Source organism: Pseudoliparis swirei, chromosome 13 (genome assembly GCF_029220125.1).
Source record: "Pseudoliparis swirei isolate HS2019 ecotype Mariana Trench chromosome 13, NWPU_hadal_v1, whole genome shotgun sequence".
Classification (NCBI taxonomy): domain Eukaryota; kingdom Metazoa; phylum Chordata; class Actinopteri; order Perciformes; family Liparidae; genus Pseudoliparis; species Pseudoliparis swirei.
Window position 1 is genome coordinate 11,774,279 of NC_079400.1, and position 19,548 is coordinate 11,793,826.

The 19,548-nt window shown below is 47.3% G+C and overlaps 3 protein-coding genes across 4 annotated transcripts; 1 reads left to right on the forward strand and 2 right to left on the reverse strand.

Moving 5' to 3' along the window:
• Nucleotides 1-1,467: 1,467 nt before the first annotated feature.
• mrpl38 (mitochondrial ribosomal protein L38) lies at nucleotides 1,468-4,364 on the reverse strand. Its single transcript, XM_056429908.1, has 9 exons — nucleotides 4,257-4,364; nucleotides 3,808-3,996; nucleotides 3,579-3,710; nucleotides 3,282-3,484; nucleotides 3,027-3,099; nucleotides 2,871-2,916; nucleotides 2,318-2,476; nucleotides 1,753-1,889; nucleotides 1,468-1,681 (listed from the first exon to the last, which is right to left on the reverse strand). Exons 1-9 carry the CDS (start codon nucleotides 4,339-4,341, stop codon nucleotides 1,545-1,547), a joined length of 1,161 nt encoding a protein of 386 aa, XP_056285883.1. The 5' UTR covers nucleotides 4,342-4,364; the 3' UTR covers nucleotides 1,468-1,544.
• A 422-nt stretch (nucleotides 4,365-4,786) lies between these two features.
• On the forward strand, nucleotides 4,787-11,948 carry trim65 (tripartite motif containing 65). The gene is made up of 8 exons (XM_056429910.1): nucleotides 4,787-4,886; nucleotides 5,346-5,791; nucleotides 5,899-5,994; nucleotides 6,247-6,477; nucleotides 6,592-6,760; nucleotides 6,841-6,930; nucleotides 7,041-7,258; nucleotides 9,648-11,948. The coding sequence occupies exons 2-8, from the start codon at nucleotides 5,348-5,350 to the stop codon at nucleotides 9,954-9,956; spliced, it is 1,557 nt and encodes a 518-aa protein (XP_056285885.1). The 5' UTR covers nucleotides 4,787-4,886; nucleotides 5,346-5,347; the 3' UTR covers nucleotides 9,957-11,948.
• A 63-nt stretch (nucleotides 11,949-12,011) lies between these two features.
• wbp2 (WW domain binding protein 2) lies at nucleotides 12,012-19,326 on the reverse strand. 2 transcript variants are annotated; one of them, XM_056429913.1, is made up of 8 exons: nucleotides 19,097-19,326; nucleotides 18,083-18,191; nucleotides 17,782-17,917; nucleotides 17,600-17,692; nucleotides 17,361-17,507; nucleotides 17,124-17,246; nucleotides 15,010-15,086; nucleotides 12,012-13,188 (listed from the first exon to the last, which is right to left on the reverse strand). In XM_056429913.1, the coding sequence occupies exons 1-8, from the start codon at nucleotides 19,153-19,155 to the stop codon at nucleotides 13,141-13,143; spliced, it is 792 nt and encodes a 263-aa protein (XP_056285888.1). In that variant the 5' UTR covers nucleotides 19,156-19,326; the 3' UTR covers nucleotides 12,012-13,140. The 2 variants fall into 2 exon arrangements, with proteins under 2 accessions (XP_056285888.1, XP_056285887.1); XM_056429912.1 differs by lacking the exon at nucleotides 12,012-13,188 and adding an exon at nucleotides 14,284-14,560.
• Between the last annotated feature and the right edge of the window lie 222 nt (nucleotides 19,327-19,548).

Here is a 19,548-nt window from a genome sequence, read left to right on the forward strand (position 1 = left end):
GAAAGGAGTAATTAACCTGCTGTACTTCACAACCAGTATTTTAACATCGGCTTCAAACAGAATGAATATGAATACCTTTGCTGAGACAGACAGTCAGCGCACAGAAGAGCAAGGCCCAAAAATCTGCCATGGCTTCAGTCGGTAACAGAAAATGTTGCCTGAGCCACATCTCAGGTTAATAAGCCCGTGGAGCAGGTGTCCCAGCTGTTGCTCATCAGCCCTAATTGGCTCTCTCTCTTTAGAGTCAGTGCTAGTTGAGTTTCTTTCCTTGTATTAAGCTCTATACATGTGGGAAATGGAACAATACAACAATACCCCTCCTCTTCAGACAGCTAGCAGCCATAGAGGTTGTATTTTGGGAGGATAACTACAAAAGATAAACAACTTCAAAAACAACACACACTGAAGACTTTATACAAGAAGAAAAACTCTGGCCAAAACTATTTATTCTGATTTATAGAACTTAAAATCTTGCTTTTTTACTATAGAAAATATTTATTTTGACAATTGCTACTAGTTACTTTCATGACACATTAAAAATACTATTTATCATTGTTCACTCTTGCTGCTATTCACTATTGGTAGTTGTAACTTTTACATCATGCCAACCTCACTCTATGAATCATTTCTGTCAAATGCATTGAATGTTTTGTAACTATCATGTTGTTCATTTGAGGGGTTTTAAACCGATGTGAGGTCCCGGGATAGAGGAAGTCGATCCAGATTAAAACTTTTGAAAAACCGGCCCCTGGGGATGAAAAACATTCATCCTTTCAAGACCGGAGCCAAATGTCACCTCTTAAATGCTGACACTGTGGTTAAATAAAATAAATAAATAAATAAATATACACTTTAAATTAGTTCTCTTGCAGCTAAAACCTTTGACCTCTATAACTGTCAGTGCAGACCATGTCAGAGAATCAATTTGAGGTCAAAGTAGTCTTCTTTTTTTAAATTATCATACAATTTGAAAAAATGCAGTATAGAAAAGTTGTTAAAATTCAAGAAAGAAAAGTTGGTATGTTTTGGGGTTTTCAAGGTGTAGAGGAGCAGGCTTGATGTCAGCCTGTCTTTTGAATTTCACTATCCAAGTACTTAAGGAAATGTTTAGAACTTATTTTTTCTCAACAATATTGAATCATATTCTTGGAATACATTTGCCATATAGATGCTCCATCTCCCAACTTTTTTATTTGCATTATTCTAGATCGTGGATCTGCAGGAGCAGCCATTCAGAGACAATGACCCATCTACTTTTTATTAGGTTCATGAATAAAAGTGAAGGAATTTGATCCTTCACTTTAAAAATTGTCGTACTCCCCAATACCTCTAAATATGTGGAGTTTTCCTTGAAGTCCAAAATATCCATTTTCAGTTTCCAACTAAAAACAGACATTCAGAGATTCAACAGGACTAAAAACACATGTGAGGCGGCTTTTAAAATAATGAAATCTCAGCACGATTGGGAAAGGTTTTTTTACATTTATTTTCCACCTAAATATGCCAAACGTTACATTTGCAAGGAAATATGTTTCCCCAACTCGTCAATATATTCCATAGCTGTGCTCCTTCCCATCCCTGTACCGGTCCAGGTAGCGGAGCGGCTGTCGGTGAGGATATTTGACCTGCGGAGGGTGGTACACGGGAGGCCGGATGAACTCAAACACCGGCTCCCTCATGTCTACGGGGAGAAGAAACACAGGCTTTATGGCAACACACACACAAGCACACGCACTCGCACACACTCCTTACCTAGTGTTGTGTGAAAGGTTTGGGTGACAGACTCGTCCCACTGGCTCTGGAAGAAGGCCAAACCTGCAGGTGTCATGTTGTCCTGGTGCTTTCGGTAGAAATCCGTCGTCTTGAATGAGCGATCCACCAGAGAATGGCTACGGTGGGGGAGCAAATGTGTATTAATGCAATAAAACCGAGGAAATTATTTAGATATTTTTTCTTCATCCATGCCTCAAATTTTTGATGACTTGAAGTACATGAGAGCCACGTTTAACAACACTAAAACTTTATGTATACATGCACGACGAAACGAGACTTGAGATTATAACATTATTATTGAGTGGACGTTTTTAGTTTTGCTGTTGTTCGACGCAGCTGATCTTTGATGCTTCGTTCTCCCGTGGAGGCATGCGGGATAAAAGTGTTCAAGGAAAACCCGGGCTGAGTGATTGACACACATTTTGTGGGTGAAGTATTCCCTTTATTTTTTATTCATGGTCGATATTTGGATGATTAGAAAATGAGTGCACGAGCATACGTGAGTGACGTGGCTGTATTTCATATATATTTCCATGTTGCTCACCATGGCGACGGCCTGACATCCTCCTGGAAGTTGATGGGCCCCTCTTGCTTGAAGAGGACGTAAACGTAGCGGTGGAAACCCGTTCCTCTGGCAGGGAACGGGGGCAGGTAGTGACACAGCTCCTCCCCGGCCTGCACAGCTCCGCCCGGTATGTTCCCTCTGCAGGAACACAGGGCGCGTGAGGCTGGAGCCGTGGAACAGTCTTTAAAAATGTAATTTCTGATTCTTTATTTATTTTTTAAGCGATTAATATGAACTGTTGCATACTGGACCACGATTGTCTCCCAACTAGCTGTGATGATGTCACAGAATCACACTTTCAGGTCCGCATGGTAAACGGAGGTGAAGCTGAGCACAGGTTAAGAAAAACGTCTGCACAGTGAAGTGAGAATATGTTTAAGTGGAGGGGGGCTTTTATTTTAAACTGAAAGCCACAATTAGGCGTGAATTGGGAAAAAGTTAAATTGATGGCAACTGTGATTGATATCAATTATGTAATCTCATCTTTAAAATCGGCCTGAAACTTAAAGCACAGTTGACATGAAGTACTCACACTAGCCAGTGGACGTATTCTGCCTCATTGTCCAGAAGATGCTCGTCTGAAAAACATATATACTTTTTTTTTTTTATGTTCGTTAAATGCTGAGAATCCACGAGTTAACCGTGTTGCCTAGTTCCAGAAAGGCCTCCTGTGGGAGCTGATGCTGACCTGGACATGTGAGCAGGAGGGTCCACAGAGAGCCCTCCTCCCCGTCAAAGACTATCTGAGGGGCAGAAGCTGCCTGGACAGAAAAATGTACAGCACGGAGAAGACAAAGAAGGTATAAAAAAAGGTGGGTACAGCAAAAACAGTGAATTAAATGAAATACACATACACATTTTTACTTTGGGTGACCTTGACCTTTAGAATATGAATAAAAAGGCTAAATTAGGGTTCCGGAAAACATCCGGTACTTTTACGTACTTCTGTTGGCGTTAGTCGATTCCCATAATGCACTTGGCCACTGTTGTCCTGGCTGTAGAAGATCCGGAGTGAGACCTGAGGTAGGAAATATGCCATGGGGAAGAGGTCCCTGAACACCCCGTAGTGGTCGGCCAGTCTCCTGATGTGAAACGGACTGCTGCTCTTCTCCCAGGTTTCCTGCACTCGGTCCAGGGGGATCTTAACTGGTGGGGTAGAGAGGGAAACGGATCTTCACTTGACCGTGATTAAAACACTCCGGCGTTCCCTTAAGGGTGGAAGTGTAGTGTGTCCCCTCACAAGTGCGCAGGCGACAAGCCCTCTCAAGCTCCACGTTCTTCTTGTTTTCCTTCACCACCTGCCTCCTCTCCCTCACTTCGTCGGTCCTGCGGGATCGATAGTGCGGAAGTCCAATATCCACTTTCTCTGCATCTGCAACAACAAAAACACAATTCTTAAAACCAATGTTGTTGTTTTTTGTGTGCCATGGGGTGCACATCACTGGAGGATCCTCCTTCACGTGTCTCACCGTGCTCGGGGTCACTTCTGTTCAAGTAGCTCCTGTAGGTCTTCCACCAGGCGGGCTGGTTCCTTGCCTGCTCGGCTTGTTTCAGGTAACGAGTGTAGCTGCGATACTTGACTATGGACTCCAGGCTCTCGACGTCAATGTCGTCGTTCGGCATCGGACCCAAAGGTGTTCCCTGTCTGCAGCGGAACGCTGTGTGCACACAGACACACACATACATACACATACACGTTGGTTAATCACCCATAATATGATGTTATTTTCTCGTCAGTTGTACACCACATGAAGTTGTCACGTGCTTCTAATGTAATTTAGCGAATCGTCTTTCTCCGCCGAGGAAGAGAGCTTGGTGACGGTTGTAACACCTGTCATGTGCACGCAGTGCTGCATGAAGCACGGGCAAGCATACCTGAATGTGAACACAATAGAGGTGTGCAATGTTGTTACAATACCTGTCGAGACAAACGTCCTCGCATTATTGACCCCTAAATCTGTCCCAGTTCGCAGAGCAGCGCCGCAAACAGTGCGTAGCGCCATCTTGGAGTGTTTTTCCCCCAGAAGATACGGAAGCCGAGAGAAGCCAAACGAGTTCGCGCAAATGTCGCTTTCATGGTTTTCTGTAGAATTGACTGAGCATCTACTGGCAGACACTAACGATACCAAATTAAAACATATCATGTATTATTATCTTAAATTTACTTTTGATTATATATATTATTATTATTTTAGCACACATGTATTGTCCGGAATGAAAAAATGAGCGTTATATTTTGGGGTTTGTGAGTTTGTGTCATCAGTTACATATCTGCGGTGTTGTAATACAGCAAATGAATGTCATTGTTAAAAGAGTTAGCACCGTAATAACAGTAGTATAACATGTATCTCCGTGTACTACATCGTAGTAACCGTAGTAACGCCATCAAGTTGGCGTTAGACACTATTTATAAGCAATGCATAAATGTTCCCAACTGCACCTGAAGGCATCATTGTTTTTTGCGCCTGTCGTCATCAGGGAAGCTTCGTCGGACGATTTCCAGGATTCACACCGATGCCGAGCACGGATGTATTTATCTGTTGAGCGGGTGAGACGTGACATTGTGTTGGCTTCATGTTCTGTATCGGGTCGGGCTGAACAGTCACCGGACCGGGGTGACGTGTGGACTGCCATTGTTCGTCCCGACGTCCCACAGCAGCTAACGTCAACTGACATGCATACAGGCAAACGTTAGCAGACGTTAGCTTGTGTTGCCCCTTCCACTTGGCTAAGTTCATGTCGGTGACGTCACTGTTTGGACCGAGCCGAGTGGACCGCGGCTCCGTTGCTGACAACTGGCACGAGCACAGATTGGAGCTATTTAATTTGTTTGTTTTTAGTCCTTTTGGGAAACTACTTCTATATTATAGACTTCAAATGTGATGCTAATCTCTAAATACAGGATCTAATAATTAGTGACTTTACATTACCGTCGTGGTAAATATTATGCAGTAATGTCACATGCTGACCCTCCTCCTCCTCCTCCTCCTCCTCCTCCTCCTCCCAGAGATGTCTGCTCTGTCTTCAGAGATGGAGTCCCAGAATTCGACCCTGAACTGCATCATATGCTTCGACCGCTTCTACTTCCCGGTGACGATCCCCTGTGGCCACACCTTCTGTAAAAAGTGCATCACGGACCTCTGGGACACCAAGAGCAAGCTCAACCTCGGACCCCAGTGCCCGCTCTGCAATGAGGAGTTCGCCACGCGGCCCGTCCTCAATCGCAACGTGTTAATGTCGATGCTGACGGAGGCGGCGAACAGCGCGGGCCCCTCCTGTCCAGAGTCGCCCATGAGGGGCGGCGAAGGGGCCATGCTGCTGTGCGACCGCCATAAAAAACCTCTGGTTTACTACTGCAGGCACGACAAGATGTCCGTGTGCTGCGAGTGCGGCATCTCCGAATGCGTTCACCACGAGAAGGTCATGCTGGAGGCAGAGAGGGGAGACCAGGAGGTAAAGAGACGAGATAGTCAGACTAGCCACATTACTCCAGGGCCAAAGGGGGGCTGGGGAAGGGGGGGGGGAGTGTACAGTCTCACTTTCACGCATGTTCTTTGCAGCTGCTGCTGGAAAGGAAGAGTAAGGAGGTGGAGAAACTCACCGAGGAGACGCTGAAAAGTATCGTGGACCTGACTGAGAATCTCAACCAAGCGAAGGTAAAACCTCAAACCTTCCCTGAGTGAAAGTTCCCGTCAAGAAGGAGACTTTGGGGTTTTAAAGTGATCCCACCTTCACATTTAATGTGTTTTTCAGCCCACAGGACTTCAAAATAAAATATGAAATGTTCAGTTAAGTGATGTGCAGGTGAAGCTCAAAATTGTAGATTTAAAAAAAGTCTGAAGGGGGTAATTGTGACATGTTGACCTCAAAGCACACTTGAGGAATGATTCTGCCCTCTCCATCAACAGGTGGCTCTTCAGCAGACTTCTACCTGGGTCAGTGTCAAGTTCTCCTCCCTGATTAAAATACTGGCTGAGAAGCAGGAGGCGACGGAGCTCTTCGTCGAGGAGCAGAGAGAAGCCGCCGTCGTCGAGGCGGAGGCCAGGCTGGCTGCGCTCGAGGAGCGCTGCCAGAAACTCCGAGCGAGCCAGGGAGAGATAGCAGCCGTGCATGGCCTCTCCGATACAGAGCTCATCAAGGTGCGTACCTTTGTTCCACCATCGCTTTGGCTCGAGCGGAAAGACCGCGCTGTCACGACCACAATGCACAGAGAGATGCGGAAATAAGGAGGGAAGAACACCGTCTCTTCACAGCGATCGATGCTCCTCGAAGTTCCACGTTTCACAGATATTCCCACGGACGTCACGCCCAACCTTCAGGACCGGCTGAACGGGGTCACCGACGTCCTGGCCAGAGTCTCCAAGCTGGTGTTTGAGGACCTGGAGAAAGCTGTGAGCGCCGCCGTGGGTCCGGACGAGGACGGTAATATGTCTCCGTCAGTGGCAGCTTGTCCCCCCTTCAACAATCTTTGCTGTGTTCTCAAGTTTGTCATCGGTCTCCAGGTTCTCCTCAGGATAAGAGGCCGGTCCTGGCTGTGGTTCCCAGTCCGGCTGCTCCGTGCCACCCGGGTGGGAAGGAGGGCCTCAATGCCTGTAAGTCCTTTGTCCACAGTGTTGTATTCTCTGGTTCTTCTGAAGGTCATTGGTAGAGGGCACAGGTGCTAACACAGTGGATGTCTGTATTCCTTTCTTCCGCATAACAGTCCGGTGCTTTCTGACCTTTGACCCCCGCACGGCCAACGGGCACCTGTCTCTCTCCCGGGAGAACCAGAGGGCGGAGCACCTGACCTCCGGGCCGCGCCCCGTCCCGGCCCACGAGGCGCGCTTCGATCACACGTGGCAGGTGCTCTGCTGCCAGGGCTTCACTGGCGGACAGCACTACTGGGAGCTGGAGGTGTCCAAGCCCTGGGCCTACCTCGGGGTAAAGAGCTGTCGCATGTCGCAGATAGTGCATCGTTCCTCTGGTTCATTAAAGCTCCGACGCTCAGGGAAACCAGCCACGGCCAATAGGATGTGATCTTAAAGGGACCCGTTTGTCTTCCCTCTTACTTGTAGCGCCACGGATCAATCTAGATCGTCTCGCCGTGTGTCCACCGTCTCTGTAACAGAACGGGAGCAGATGGCACTCGGCATGTGGAGATCAAAAACTCTAAAGCGACATCTCTTTCCAGACATCATGGCGGGTTGAACGATAACCAATGAGCTCGTGGTGAGCCGTTATTTCCTGTGTGCATCCATAAGTTGCAGCTCAGCCGAGGTGGACCGCCGTTAATGTTTACATGACGAGCAACGAGTGTGAACTTTTTTTTTTTAAACGACACGCGTTGGAGCTTTAATGAGCCGACAGTTCACACGGAAGAAGGTTTGAGACAATATAATAAGCATTAAAAGAAAACATCAGTAGAATATAATAAGCATTAAAACAGTAGAATATATGTACAGACTGAATAAAAAGTATATATATATATATAAACCATGTTGTTGCACCAGGTAGTGGTAGAGTGATAAAGGCCTTCTTTATCAGCTTGTCCATTCTCCTCCTGTCAGCTGCAGTGATGCTGCGATGGCTGATGCCACCACAGAGTTCTCCTCAGCAGAAAGAGTCTGCTCTGTCCCTTTTATAAAGTGCGACCAGTCCAGTTTGTTGTTCAAGTGAACACCCAGGTACTTATAAGATTTGGGCACCATCCTAAAGTCCTGGTTTAGCTCTCTGTATTCCCTGTCATCAAGTCATCGGAGAACTTTTGCAGGTGGCAGTTAGCAGAGTTGTGGTTGAAGTCCGATGTGTAGATGGAGAAGAGGAATGGGTAGTCCAGGATCCATCAGGGTCTTCATGAGGTGGGCTGTCAATGCCACCAGCCTCAAGCTCAAGTTGAAGATGTCTCACTTTGATCCTCCTAAAATAAGTTCAAGTCGCCCTCAGGCTGTTGGTTGGGGTTCCTCTGCTGCAGCTGGTCCTCTATCTTCCTGATCTTCATCCTCAGCTCCTCTGCACAGTCTTCAGCTCCTCTTTGTTGCCAGATCTAAAGGGCCTTTATCTCTTGATGTAGTCCGTGATGCAGTCCCATGGGCATCAGTGGTGTACACAGGCAGGAGGTGCACCAGGTTGTGATCAGATCGGCCCAGGGGAGGGAGTGGTGATGATGAGTATGCCTCCTTGGTGTTGGCATAGAGAAGATCCAGTGTCTTATTGTCTCTGGTGTGGCATTTGACATACTGGGTGAATGTGGGCAGAGTGGAGGGGCATGATTAAAGTCCCCAGAGAGAAGGAGGAGAGCATTGGGGTGCTGTGTCAGCAGCCTGCTGGGGACATACGCAGCCACCATGATAACCCTTGGCAGATAGTGTGGCCTCATGCTAACAGCTAGCAGCTCAATGTCCTTAACAGTGATGTGCCCAGAGTTACACCATCTATCATTCACAAACACTGCCAGTCCTCCTCCTTCCTCTTACCGCTGATGTGGAACTCTGATGGCGCATCTTGTTCCATGATGATGGATTCCTCCTCAGCTCACGGGAACATAAATAACTGGAGGGTCCCCAAACACGGAGGTGTTGTCCTCTGGGCTGATCTCAGGTCAGTGGTAGACGATGTCCTTGGGCATGATGGTGACCCTCTTGGCGTGGATGGCTCTGCTCTGTGTTCACAGATCAACAAAAAGTGACAAGAAATAACGAGGAAAAAACACATAATATACTAAAACTAAGTTGTGAGCAGGAGCTACTGTGAAAGGCAGCCACGCGTTGAGAAGTAACGTTGAGTTTAGTTTATTTTGATCAGCGAAATATACAAAAATCCAAATTCAACAAAAGAAGAAAGTGGCTGACCGAAAGGGTCGAGGCTGAAGCTATCAAGCTTATGAGTGCCCTAACCTATGATTTCACGAAAAGAAAAGAAAATTCAGAGAACCATATACATATACCTATATATATACAAATATACATATACACATGTACATACATATATATATACATACATACATATTCACACACATATATACATATACACATACACACACACATAAATACCCACACATACATATTTACATTCAACAATAAACAAAACAAAAAAACTTGTCCCCATTAACCGTTACTTATGATGCTTCATCAATGCTGTTACGTCTGTATTTCTCCAGTCATGTCTTTAAAACATTTCTTAAATATCACCAGATTTTTACTTTCTTTGATGTCATCAGTTAAAATATTCCACTGTTTCACCCCACAGACAGATATGCACATGCTTTTTAGAGTCGTATGAACAATTGGCTGTTTGGTGATCCTGACTTTTCCTCCGGGGTCTGCTCCCCCAGGTGACCTACGAGACCATCCCCAGGAAGGAGAAGGGCAAGAGGTGCATGGTGGGTATGAACGAGCTGTCCTGGAGCCTGCAGCTGGACGAGCATCAGCTGAGCGCCTGGCACAACGGCCGGCGGGAGATTCTCGCCGGCGCCTCGCGGCACGCCCGCATCGGCATGCTGCTGGACTACGAGGCGGGCACGCTCACCTACTACGGGGACGGGCAGACCCGGCTCCACGCCTTCCACTGTGCCTTCAGCCGGGAGCTGTTCCCCGCCTGCTGGATAGGCGAGGGGGTCAGCATCACCCTCTGCGCCACATGAGCGGACTCACGGAAGAAGAGGACGGGAGCTCGGTAACAAGACCATCGAACGGAGCGACAGCTGACTCGGCTGTCCACCTGGCTCTTTCTTGTTACACAGCTACCAATCACAGCAAAGGAGCTCAAGCTCTGGTCCGAAGAGCCTCAAGCTGTAGATATCAGACAAAGGCAATAACAATATCATGAACCCAAACCGGGGGGTGTTCCGACGTTTCGTGGGACTTCCACAACGCGTACGAAGCAGAACTCGTGGGTTTGTTCTTTATTTTTATGGAGGTAAAATGCAAACTGTTTCTATGGAGATAAGCCACTCCCCCTCGCTCTCAAGTGTCACGCATTGAGCGTGAGACTCAGGCATTTCGGTCTTAACTCACGCACTCCCGCCACACATCGTATTTCTCACGCTGAAAAAAAACTCGGCTATTTAATGTTTGAATGCAGGGGAGCTCAATACGATCGCGGTAGCCGTAGAGCTCCGGCGCCGGGCTGCGCGCATCGGGACGGAGCAAAGAAAAAGTCACTAGCCCCCCCCCCCCCCCCCAACTCTTCTCGGCTCCCCCCGGGTGCTGATGGAAATGTCACGCTTGCCTGTCTTCAAAACTTGAGAGCCCTGCCAATGGATATTTTGTTCAGGCAATACTTCATAGTCCTTTCCCCCCAGAGAAAAGGCCCAGTCTCCTCAACTCGCTGTGTCATGTGACTCCTCTCTACTCCACACAGCTGAGGTTGTGTTGCAAGGCGGTACACGGAACCGATGAGTTAGAAACCAGAGTCTCCTCCAGTGGACTCAGTTCTTCCATTGTGTTGCGTTTAGGGTGCTGGACTCCGGGGTGACATTTGACCGGGTGCCTCGCGTTACACTCACAGACGATCTTACTGCGCTCACCTCGGAGGATAGTTTATGTTTTGGGAGATCCGCTCTGAGTCGGACGAGCAGATCAAGACCAGGTGGATAAGAAGCTACAGCCGGTTAGCTTAGCATAAAGACTCAAAGGGAATGAAATCTGCATACCAGCGGCTGTAAAGCCCACTAATTAAACGTTGCCTGGCAACCAGTGGGGACGACAGGAAGTAGAAAAAATAATCTCCATAAAACTTTTTTTTTTTTACACTTTCTTGCTCATGGATTTGAATGCGTGGGCCTCAGAGGTGCTGCTTGGTGGCTGACATCGGCCGGACATTGATATGACGGTCAGAGCCGTGTAAGAAAAGCCAGAGACCCTTTTCTTGCATTGCTGTTAGAAGCCACGTGTCGATAACCGATAATAACTTCATTCATCGCCCTTGCTGTCTGGAAATTCTGGTTATACTTGAATTTTGAAAATGTTATGTTAGAAAAGATGCTCAAGAATGCACAAAGCTTCCACCACTTTAGTTGTTTCTGGGCAGAATTCCCCCACACACACATATGACATGAGCCAGTTCATCATGTGTGTACGGGACGAGAAGCCACTGCAGGATGGAGTGAATATAATTCATTTTATTAAGCAGTCCCCCCCCCCCTCCTCCCCGTTGTACCAAACGTGGGCTGAACTTTACTACTGAGACTACAGAACTGAAAAAGGGATTTTACAACTGGCCTGTGGTGTTTAACCTTTGACGCTGACTGTTGTGATGACATCTATGTACTGTACACTTTTTTTTTTAAAATGGGCTTTTGGCATTTAAAAAGAGTAAATCATGAGCACTTAAGAGAGAATAGCTGTGTGTGTGAGCCACTCGAGGACACATCATTTTGGGAACGCTGCCGTGGATTTGCACAAGTTTTCCAAGAGCACATTTCCAGGGCTGATGACACGTAACCTCTAGAACAGGTGTGTGTGTGTGTGTGTGTGTACGCTCGTGCACTACGCCGTGTTCAGGTGGAATACCCATCAGTCCGGATGGAGTGATGCTCTGTGTGGAAATAAAAAAAGGCAAAGAAAATTTGTTTTTCACATGAATCAAGATCCATTTAATAAAATCCAATCCAATGCATACATGCATCAGTTGAGATCATGCTTTGTTTTCCTTACTTGAGCCATTGTACATGAGTTATTCAATAAATTAGTTTGAAATAAATACAGAGCTTTATTATTATTATTATACACACAGCCATGACAGAGGGAACAGGAGCCCGATGCACGGCCTGCTGAGAGTGCAAAGAATCAGCCACGGATACAGAATATAGATTAGTGACTCAAACAGGTGCTCGGATCAGGTTTAAAGACGACCTCTAACTTGGGGAGTCAAGGTCACAACCACAGGAAGTAGAACCGGTGAGGGAAATCATCGAATGGTCCTGTTGGTGTCTACGACAGAAGGAGAATGAAGAGGTGACGCAGGCTGGCGGCGAACTCGACCATTTGTTTTCTCGAATGTTCAGCGGCATGACGAAACAGGAAGTGACATCGTTGGGTAACTGCTCTGCTCTGGCCCTAGTTCACTCTGCTCTGATCCAGGATCAGGGCGCCGCTCTGATCCTCGTGGTCCTCTGAAACACGCCCGAGCGGACCACGCCCACACGGCAGGTCGCTGCCTTTACAAAAAGTAGCTTTTTCCTATGTTAGTGTTCTTGAGAAAAAACATATAATTTTTGTTTTAAAGTCTACATATTAAAAGCCTGGACACACAAATAATAGAAAAACAAAACACTGCGTTCAGCTGGCCTCCGAATAGACTAGGAAGTGATGAACATCGTTAGATTAATTCCAGTTTGATAGACGGTCAGAGAAAAATGAAAAGTGAGGATAATAACAACTCGGCTGAATCTGAAGTTTAGCGTGGCGGGACGATTCCTGGGACACCTGCAAGGCAATACTTGTATGTTGAAATAGCTACTCGGGTAACGAAGTTAACCACGTTGAAAAAAAGCCTCTAAATCCAGATAACTTTGGCTTGAACGATCTTCTCGTTTTTCCCTTTAAAAGATAGCGACCAATACTTGTTATTTCTTCACGTGAAAGGGGCTCCTGAAGAGAATGAAACCCGTCACAACATAGGCATGATTAAAAAGGAATGTGAGAGGTTTAAGCCGAAGTGGGAAGGCAGCGGAATGATGAGGTGAAACCACGAGGGATCAGGGAGGGGAGACCCATGTTAAAAAGGAGCGCGTTGGCCTTGCTGATGTCCGGTTCTAATGGGATGAAGAACAAGGTGGTCCAGTAGGAGAGAGAGAACGAGAGAGCCGTGAGGGGGGAGCAGGTCTACTGGTTCTTCTTGTCCTCTGGAGGGGAGTAGGGAGGAGGCTTGTCCTGTGGGGAGAGGAGAGGTTTCAGACAACAGTGTCCAGCGGTTACTGCACATCCAATCCAAGACGGGTCCCCGTGTCGGGTCACTTCCTGTGTGTGAGGGTGCAAGGAGCCTTCGCTCTGCACGATTGGATCGGCCTCGTCACGCAGGCCGTAAACCAAGGAAGGCCCAGAGGACGCGGAACGCATGACATCATCGGGGTACGACTGGTCTGCGCGTGCAGAACGGTTCACTAGCGGGCGCACAATGCAATCACTGGACAGACGTTTCATAAGAAGACCTTTCACAAATTGTGTCTTTGAAAAACGGAGATTGTATGTCGACTGCTAGACGTTTCAAAAAGGTCCGTTGGGTCAAGCTTTTTAGTTCTATCGCCCTCTGCTGTAACATTCCTACATCACAGCTTCACATATCCTGCCCCTGAGAACGTGCCCCAGCCTTCATGTCTGACTGGACCACAAATCCATTTTTTAATTTGATTCCACAGGTTGATCTTTTGAGAGCATAACGTTGATTTACAATAAAATGTTGCACTGGTTTCCCTGAGAAACCCTCGCACTCAAATAGCCCACCATTCAGATTCAACGTTATGCTTGCGCTCAAATATATTGTTGGTCTCCCGTGTGTGTGTCTATGTTTATATATTATATATATATATATATATATGTGTATTTAGCATTGAAAGGGGCTTAACGCTGCTGCACACATTAACCGGGAAAATGGAGGAAAGTACTTTTAAATGGATATTTTAATTTAACGTCTCTACCAGACTCCGAAGCAAAGCTATTAGTTACCTCCTCAAACTGGAATGGTGTCATCAGCGGAGGAGCACAAGCATGGATACCACTCACAGGCGGGACGCAGCATCGATGCCAGCCGAGTGTGGCTAACCACACTTATCTCAGAGTTTATTATATTGATGAACTGTGGCTGCTGTATTCCAATAAAGTCAGCAATAGATATCAACTCATCCATATTGGCAAGTTGCCTTCTTCTTTATTAGAAGTGAAGCTAAAGCGGAAGAGCCTTAAACTTGCATTATTTCCAATGAGCCAGCAGGGGGCGCTGCTCTGGTCGCAAAAAGAAGCTCAACTGCATAGAATTCTAGGAGAAAAAGACTTCTCTTGATTTATTCCTGTAACATTAAAAACACGAGTTTATGATCTCAATCTCTAGTGTTGAGTCTTAACATGCAGCCTGATGTTCACTTGGTAAGTTCCGGTGCCATAAATAGACGATAGAGTGATCTTTAGGTGTGGCTGCCTGGCTCCAGGTTGTTCCCACTGCAGTCGGTAGGAGTCGGTAGGAGCCGCTCACGGCAGCTGAGGTGACACTTCCTGTTACCAGCTCAGCTGCCACGCCTCGCTGCACCACCTCCCCCAAACAGTTTGTCTTTAATAATAATCACACGATATTGAAAAACTATAATTTCCCAGAATCCAAGAAGACGTCTTGAAATGTTTTAGCTGACCAAAAGTTATTCATTTTTATATAAAGAGAATAATCAAATCCACTGGAAACAGAACATTGTTTGAACAATAAAGGATTAATTGTATAACTAAGTCGTTATTCAATGATTTGACAAATGGTTTCGGGTCAAATTCAGAGAAATATTTACAAACCAAAAAAAGACTTGGATAATAAAAGTAAATATAAATCCTGCTCTTCTCTAATATTGACCAGAATAATGCAACATGCAGCCAGTTAACTCATCAAAGACAAACCTACATAACAAAAAACATAAATCCTGGTCACTCACTGAAGGAAGAGTGACGCTCTCTAGCTCTACTTGTCATAACAATCAAGTGATGGAGGGCGCCTACCTGGGGCAGGTACACGTGTGGAGGAGGCAGCGTGGCACCGCCGGCGCTCGCTGCTGCCTCGGCTGCTTTGGCCTCCGCTGGGAGGGGGAGAGAGAGAGAGAGAGAGAGAGAGAGAGAGAGAGGAGAGAGAGGGAGAGAGAGGGAGAGAGAGAGAGAGACAACGAGGGAGGAGAAGTGAAGGAGAGAGAGAGAGAGAGAGAGAGAGAGAGAGAGAGAGAGAGAGGGAGAGAGAGAGGGAGAGAGAGAGAGAGAGAGAGAGAGGAGAGAGAGAGGAGGGAGAGAGAGAGAGAGAGGGAGAGGGAGAGAGAGAGAGAGAGAGAGAGAGAAGGGAGAGAGAGAGAGAGAGAGAGAGAGAGAGAGAGAGAGGGGGGGAGAGATGGAGAGGGAAGGGGAGAGAAAGAATAAGAGAGAGGGAGAGCGGGAGAGACAGAGAGGGAAGGGGAGAGAGAAGAAGAGAGAGGGAGTTTTGACCACCAGTTCAGGTTTCAAGAATAAATTCTCCCGCTCAATTAACACTGACATATTATCATGATATCATACATGTGCAATATAGGGCTGCAACAACGAATCGATAAAATCGATTATTAAAATAGTTGGCAACTAATTTCATTATCGATTCGTTGTGTCGCGCGATTCTTACGGCGCTCAATAAGTCACGGAGTATAAACAAAGTTGAGTTGAGCGCAGAGCGGCGCAGGAGAAACCAGAGCGGAGCGAGAGACGGAACGCTGCGTTGTGAGAGCCAATCAGCGCTGAGCTGCTCCTCTGTTGATGAATCTAATTGGCTGCTGCTGCTCACATGGCGCTGGATGCGGAGGTCATTCACGTAGTCGGAGACGTTCACGGAGCTAAGTGCGCCTCCGGGTGACGTTATGAACCCAGACACCAGGCGCTACATGTCACGACTTGTGTGGCATTTCCACAAGAGTATAACGTAGAAAACGTGGTTATTTATTCCGTGGCGGATAGCGGAAAATATTTTTCCACGGAGAAAGGCAACGGAGATAAACCACGCCGCCACTCGCTGTGAGCGCTGCGCGTGCAGACAACATTTAACGGAGCGGAGCAGCGCGTGAGCTCTGATCGCTCTTTTAATGAAGTATCGAGAGTAAAAATATGCTAAATCACATCGTTTTTAACGTACGGGTACCTTGTTAGCATCGCTACACCGTGCAGCGGGACAGCAGCAGATGTAGCGGACTAACATTCAAGCTAACCTAACTTCCCAAACGCTGTCGACATCTGAACGCTGATTGGCCGAGACGCGACACGTCCCATCAAAGATGTTTTATTGCGAAGAAGAGCACCACTTCACATTTTTTCCGCGTCTCACTGCAATCTCAACGGCAGCGGGCCAGGTGAACAAAATAATAAATCGGAACGCGTCTCTGATATTGTTCAGGGGGCCACATGGGGACCACTGCTCAGGAGAGGAAAGCTGTCAGTCTGTTTGTGACGGTTCATCACCATGGTGACCAGTGAACAGGTTCATCACCATGGTGACCAGTGAACAGGTTCATACTGCTGACCAGTGGATCTCCAGGACCTTTCCATGACTTTAAACCAAATTTCTATGATTAAACATTTTGTGAAAACTGTCTATACGTGACAAAGTGAGAGGATGTAGTATTTAAACTAAAAATGAGAATTCCAAAGCATACCGTATATATCCCGTGTAAATTAACATTTGAATAAAACACATTTGCATTACTTTTCCAAATATTTTGGGATTTTATTTTTTCAATTACTTTTCTAGGCCTGCTTATAGCCATTTAAAAATTCCATGACTTTTCCAGGTTTTCCATGATCGTACCCTGTTTTGAATAACGGGTTGAAAATTAACGTTTTTTTATCCGATTAATCGATAAAATAATCAACCGATTAATCGATTATCAAAATAATCGTTAGTTGCAGCCCTAGTGCAATACAACTCAGTGTGTTCCACTGATACTCAACATAAAACTCACTTGAAAATGACAAGTCAAGGTAATCTATTCCTAATGCTGGCCCCCCACAGCCGCTCAGAGCCGTCCCTTCATTGGCTGAACCATTCATGAACACCTCGAGTGAACTGGAGCCGTCACGGCCGAGCAACAGCTCAGTCAGAGCCTCACCTGCTGCCGAGGAGGGGAGGTCCGGGTCATGTGGGGGCTGCTGGCCGAGAGGAGCAGAGTAAGGAGGCGGAGGTATGTAGGACGCAGACGCGTCAAACGCTGGAGGGTTGGGGTAGAATACACCTGGGGGGCAGACGCACACAACTGCAGGTCAGACCAGTTGTACCGAGGACAACTCACAGGGTTTTAAAATCCAGGTGATAATCGGGATGTGATTACAGCTCCCCCCCGCCCTACCTGGTGGAGGAGGGTTGGGGTAGGAGTAGCCGGGTGGAGGTCCAGCCGGGTACATCCCGTTAGCAGGGGGAGGAGGGTAAGCGTAGGCCCCGTTGGCCATGTAGGGGCATCCGCCAAATCCAGCGGTCACTGGTTGCCCTCTTGAGGCTGCGGGACACAAAGCAAGCGATGAAGAAACGACGAGGGCCAATCAGCAACCAGAACTGTGCGATGCTGGTCACATGGCTTCGTCACCGTACCCTGAGCCGCGACCTGCAGCATGTACTGGCCGAACTCTATCGCTCCCCCGGCGGCAAAGATGAGCTTGAACGCAGCACTGCCCTCCCAGCCACCTGGAAGCAAGAACACCAGGAGGAATCCCTGAAGTCAGCGACAGCCACAGAATAGCATGCAACACACACACACACACACACACACACACCTGCGGGCTCGGCGTTGACGGTACCCTTGATGTAATTGGCTCCCAACACAGGTTGCTTGATCTCACAGCCCTTTATTAGGTAGAAGGGCATCATGAAGGACTGCAGCGCGTCCCGCCCTTTAGCCACAAAGATCACCTGGGAGAAAACAACCACAGCAGGTCACGTCTCCTGAGCACTGCGATGACATCATCCCTACTTCCGTATGAGACTCGCGCGACACTGAATACCTCTCACGAGCAACATCAGGAGCTCTGCAGATTGTCGTGTACTCGGTGCGAGTGGCGAGGCCGTGTCTCTCACCCTGTATGGAGTGAGGTAGACGCCGCCCTTCTTGCTCTTCCTGAAGGCTTCGGGCAGACTGTCCGCATCGATGAAGACGAGCTCCACGTTGTCATAGTTCATCAACACACTGGTGACGGAAATAGACACAGACAGACGATCACATGACCCAACGATTTGATGATTAATAAATGGATATAACTACATTATTGATATGGGGCTTGACTTGATAGACAGTATGATTCAAACCACTACTGCCATCATATTTCACTCTAAACAGCTTTAAAATAAATAAAATAAAAAATTAGATCACGTGGTTATTGTGCAACTGTCGAGTGACTAAACATGGCCCACCGGTTGGTTCCAGTAAACAGAACCAGTGAAAGGATGAGGCTTACTGCTGGTTCTGGGTGGAGCTGTACTGGGTTTAGCAGTGTGCACCAGAACCCGTCACTGACGTTAATTCATGTGAATCCCGGTGATCCCGGATGGTGGGAAACAAAAACACTCGTTTTATAGCACGCCGCCTTGCAGTTACAGAACAGATTAAATGACGTCATGCCCTGGGCGAGCGTGTCTAAATATAACGGTTAGAACAAGCTTCTACGGATGAAGGCCGTGGTTTGGGCTCCGAGTCCGAGACCCCCGGTTCCGTAAACCGCAACCAGAATAAACAAACCAGGCGCTCTAACAATTAACGTGACATACAACGCGTGTATTTGGTGTCTGTGTATGTGCCGTAAAGCACTTTTTTTAAGATGACAAGTGCTGTCGCAACACAACGTGTGTGCTTATAACTGGATTATGCGAGCTAACCGAAGCTTAAAGTTGCCCCGTGTCGGTGAAGTGAAGTGAGCCCGTTAGCCGTTTGTTTCGACGTCACCGCGTGTAACGACATGTCTGGGCTGACGTCACGTTATAACGTTAAAGCATTTACGTTGTTGGCCGTTAGCTCTAAACGAGTCCCCCCCCCCCTCCCCCCGGAGAGCGCGTGGAACTTGTCTCGTTAACGGTCACCGCTAGCTAGCCCGCTACCTTTCGCTGTTGTTGATGATGACTCCGCCGGACACCGAGTGGTTCTGGTTCAGAGTCATGGCGACCGGCCTCCGGACAGCGAAGAGAAGACGAACGGTCCGAGTCCCTCTGCCGGGCAAACGTGTCTCGGGGGCCTCGGTAGCTCTCCCCTCTCTCTGCGCGGTGATAACGGTTGTTAGTGAAAAACTGCTGCTCGGTGTGGATGTTGCGCCTGCTCTTCCGCCATTCGCGTGAAACGCCCACAATGTGACGTCACGCGTCCGAAACGCGTGTACCTGTTTCTTTTAGTGTGTGTGTGTGTGTGTGTGTGGGGGGGGGGGGGCTATCAAGTGTATATGATAACGATTGAGTCAGGACAACATTTATTGAAACCAGGTTTTTTTATTTTTATTTAACCTTTATTTAACCAGGTGAAACCCACTGAGATTAAATATCTCTTTTTCGAGGGTGAC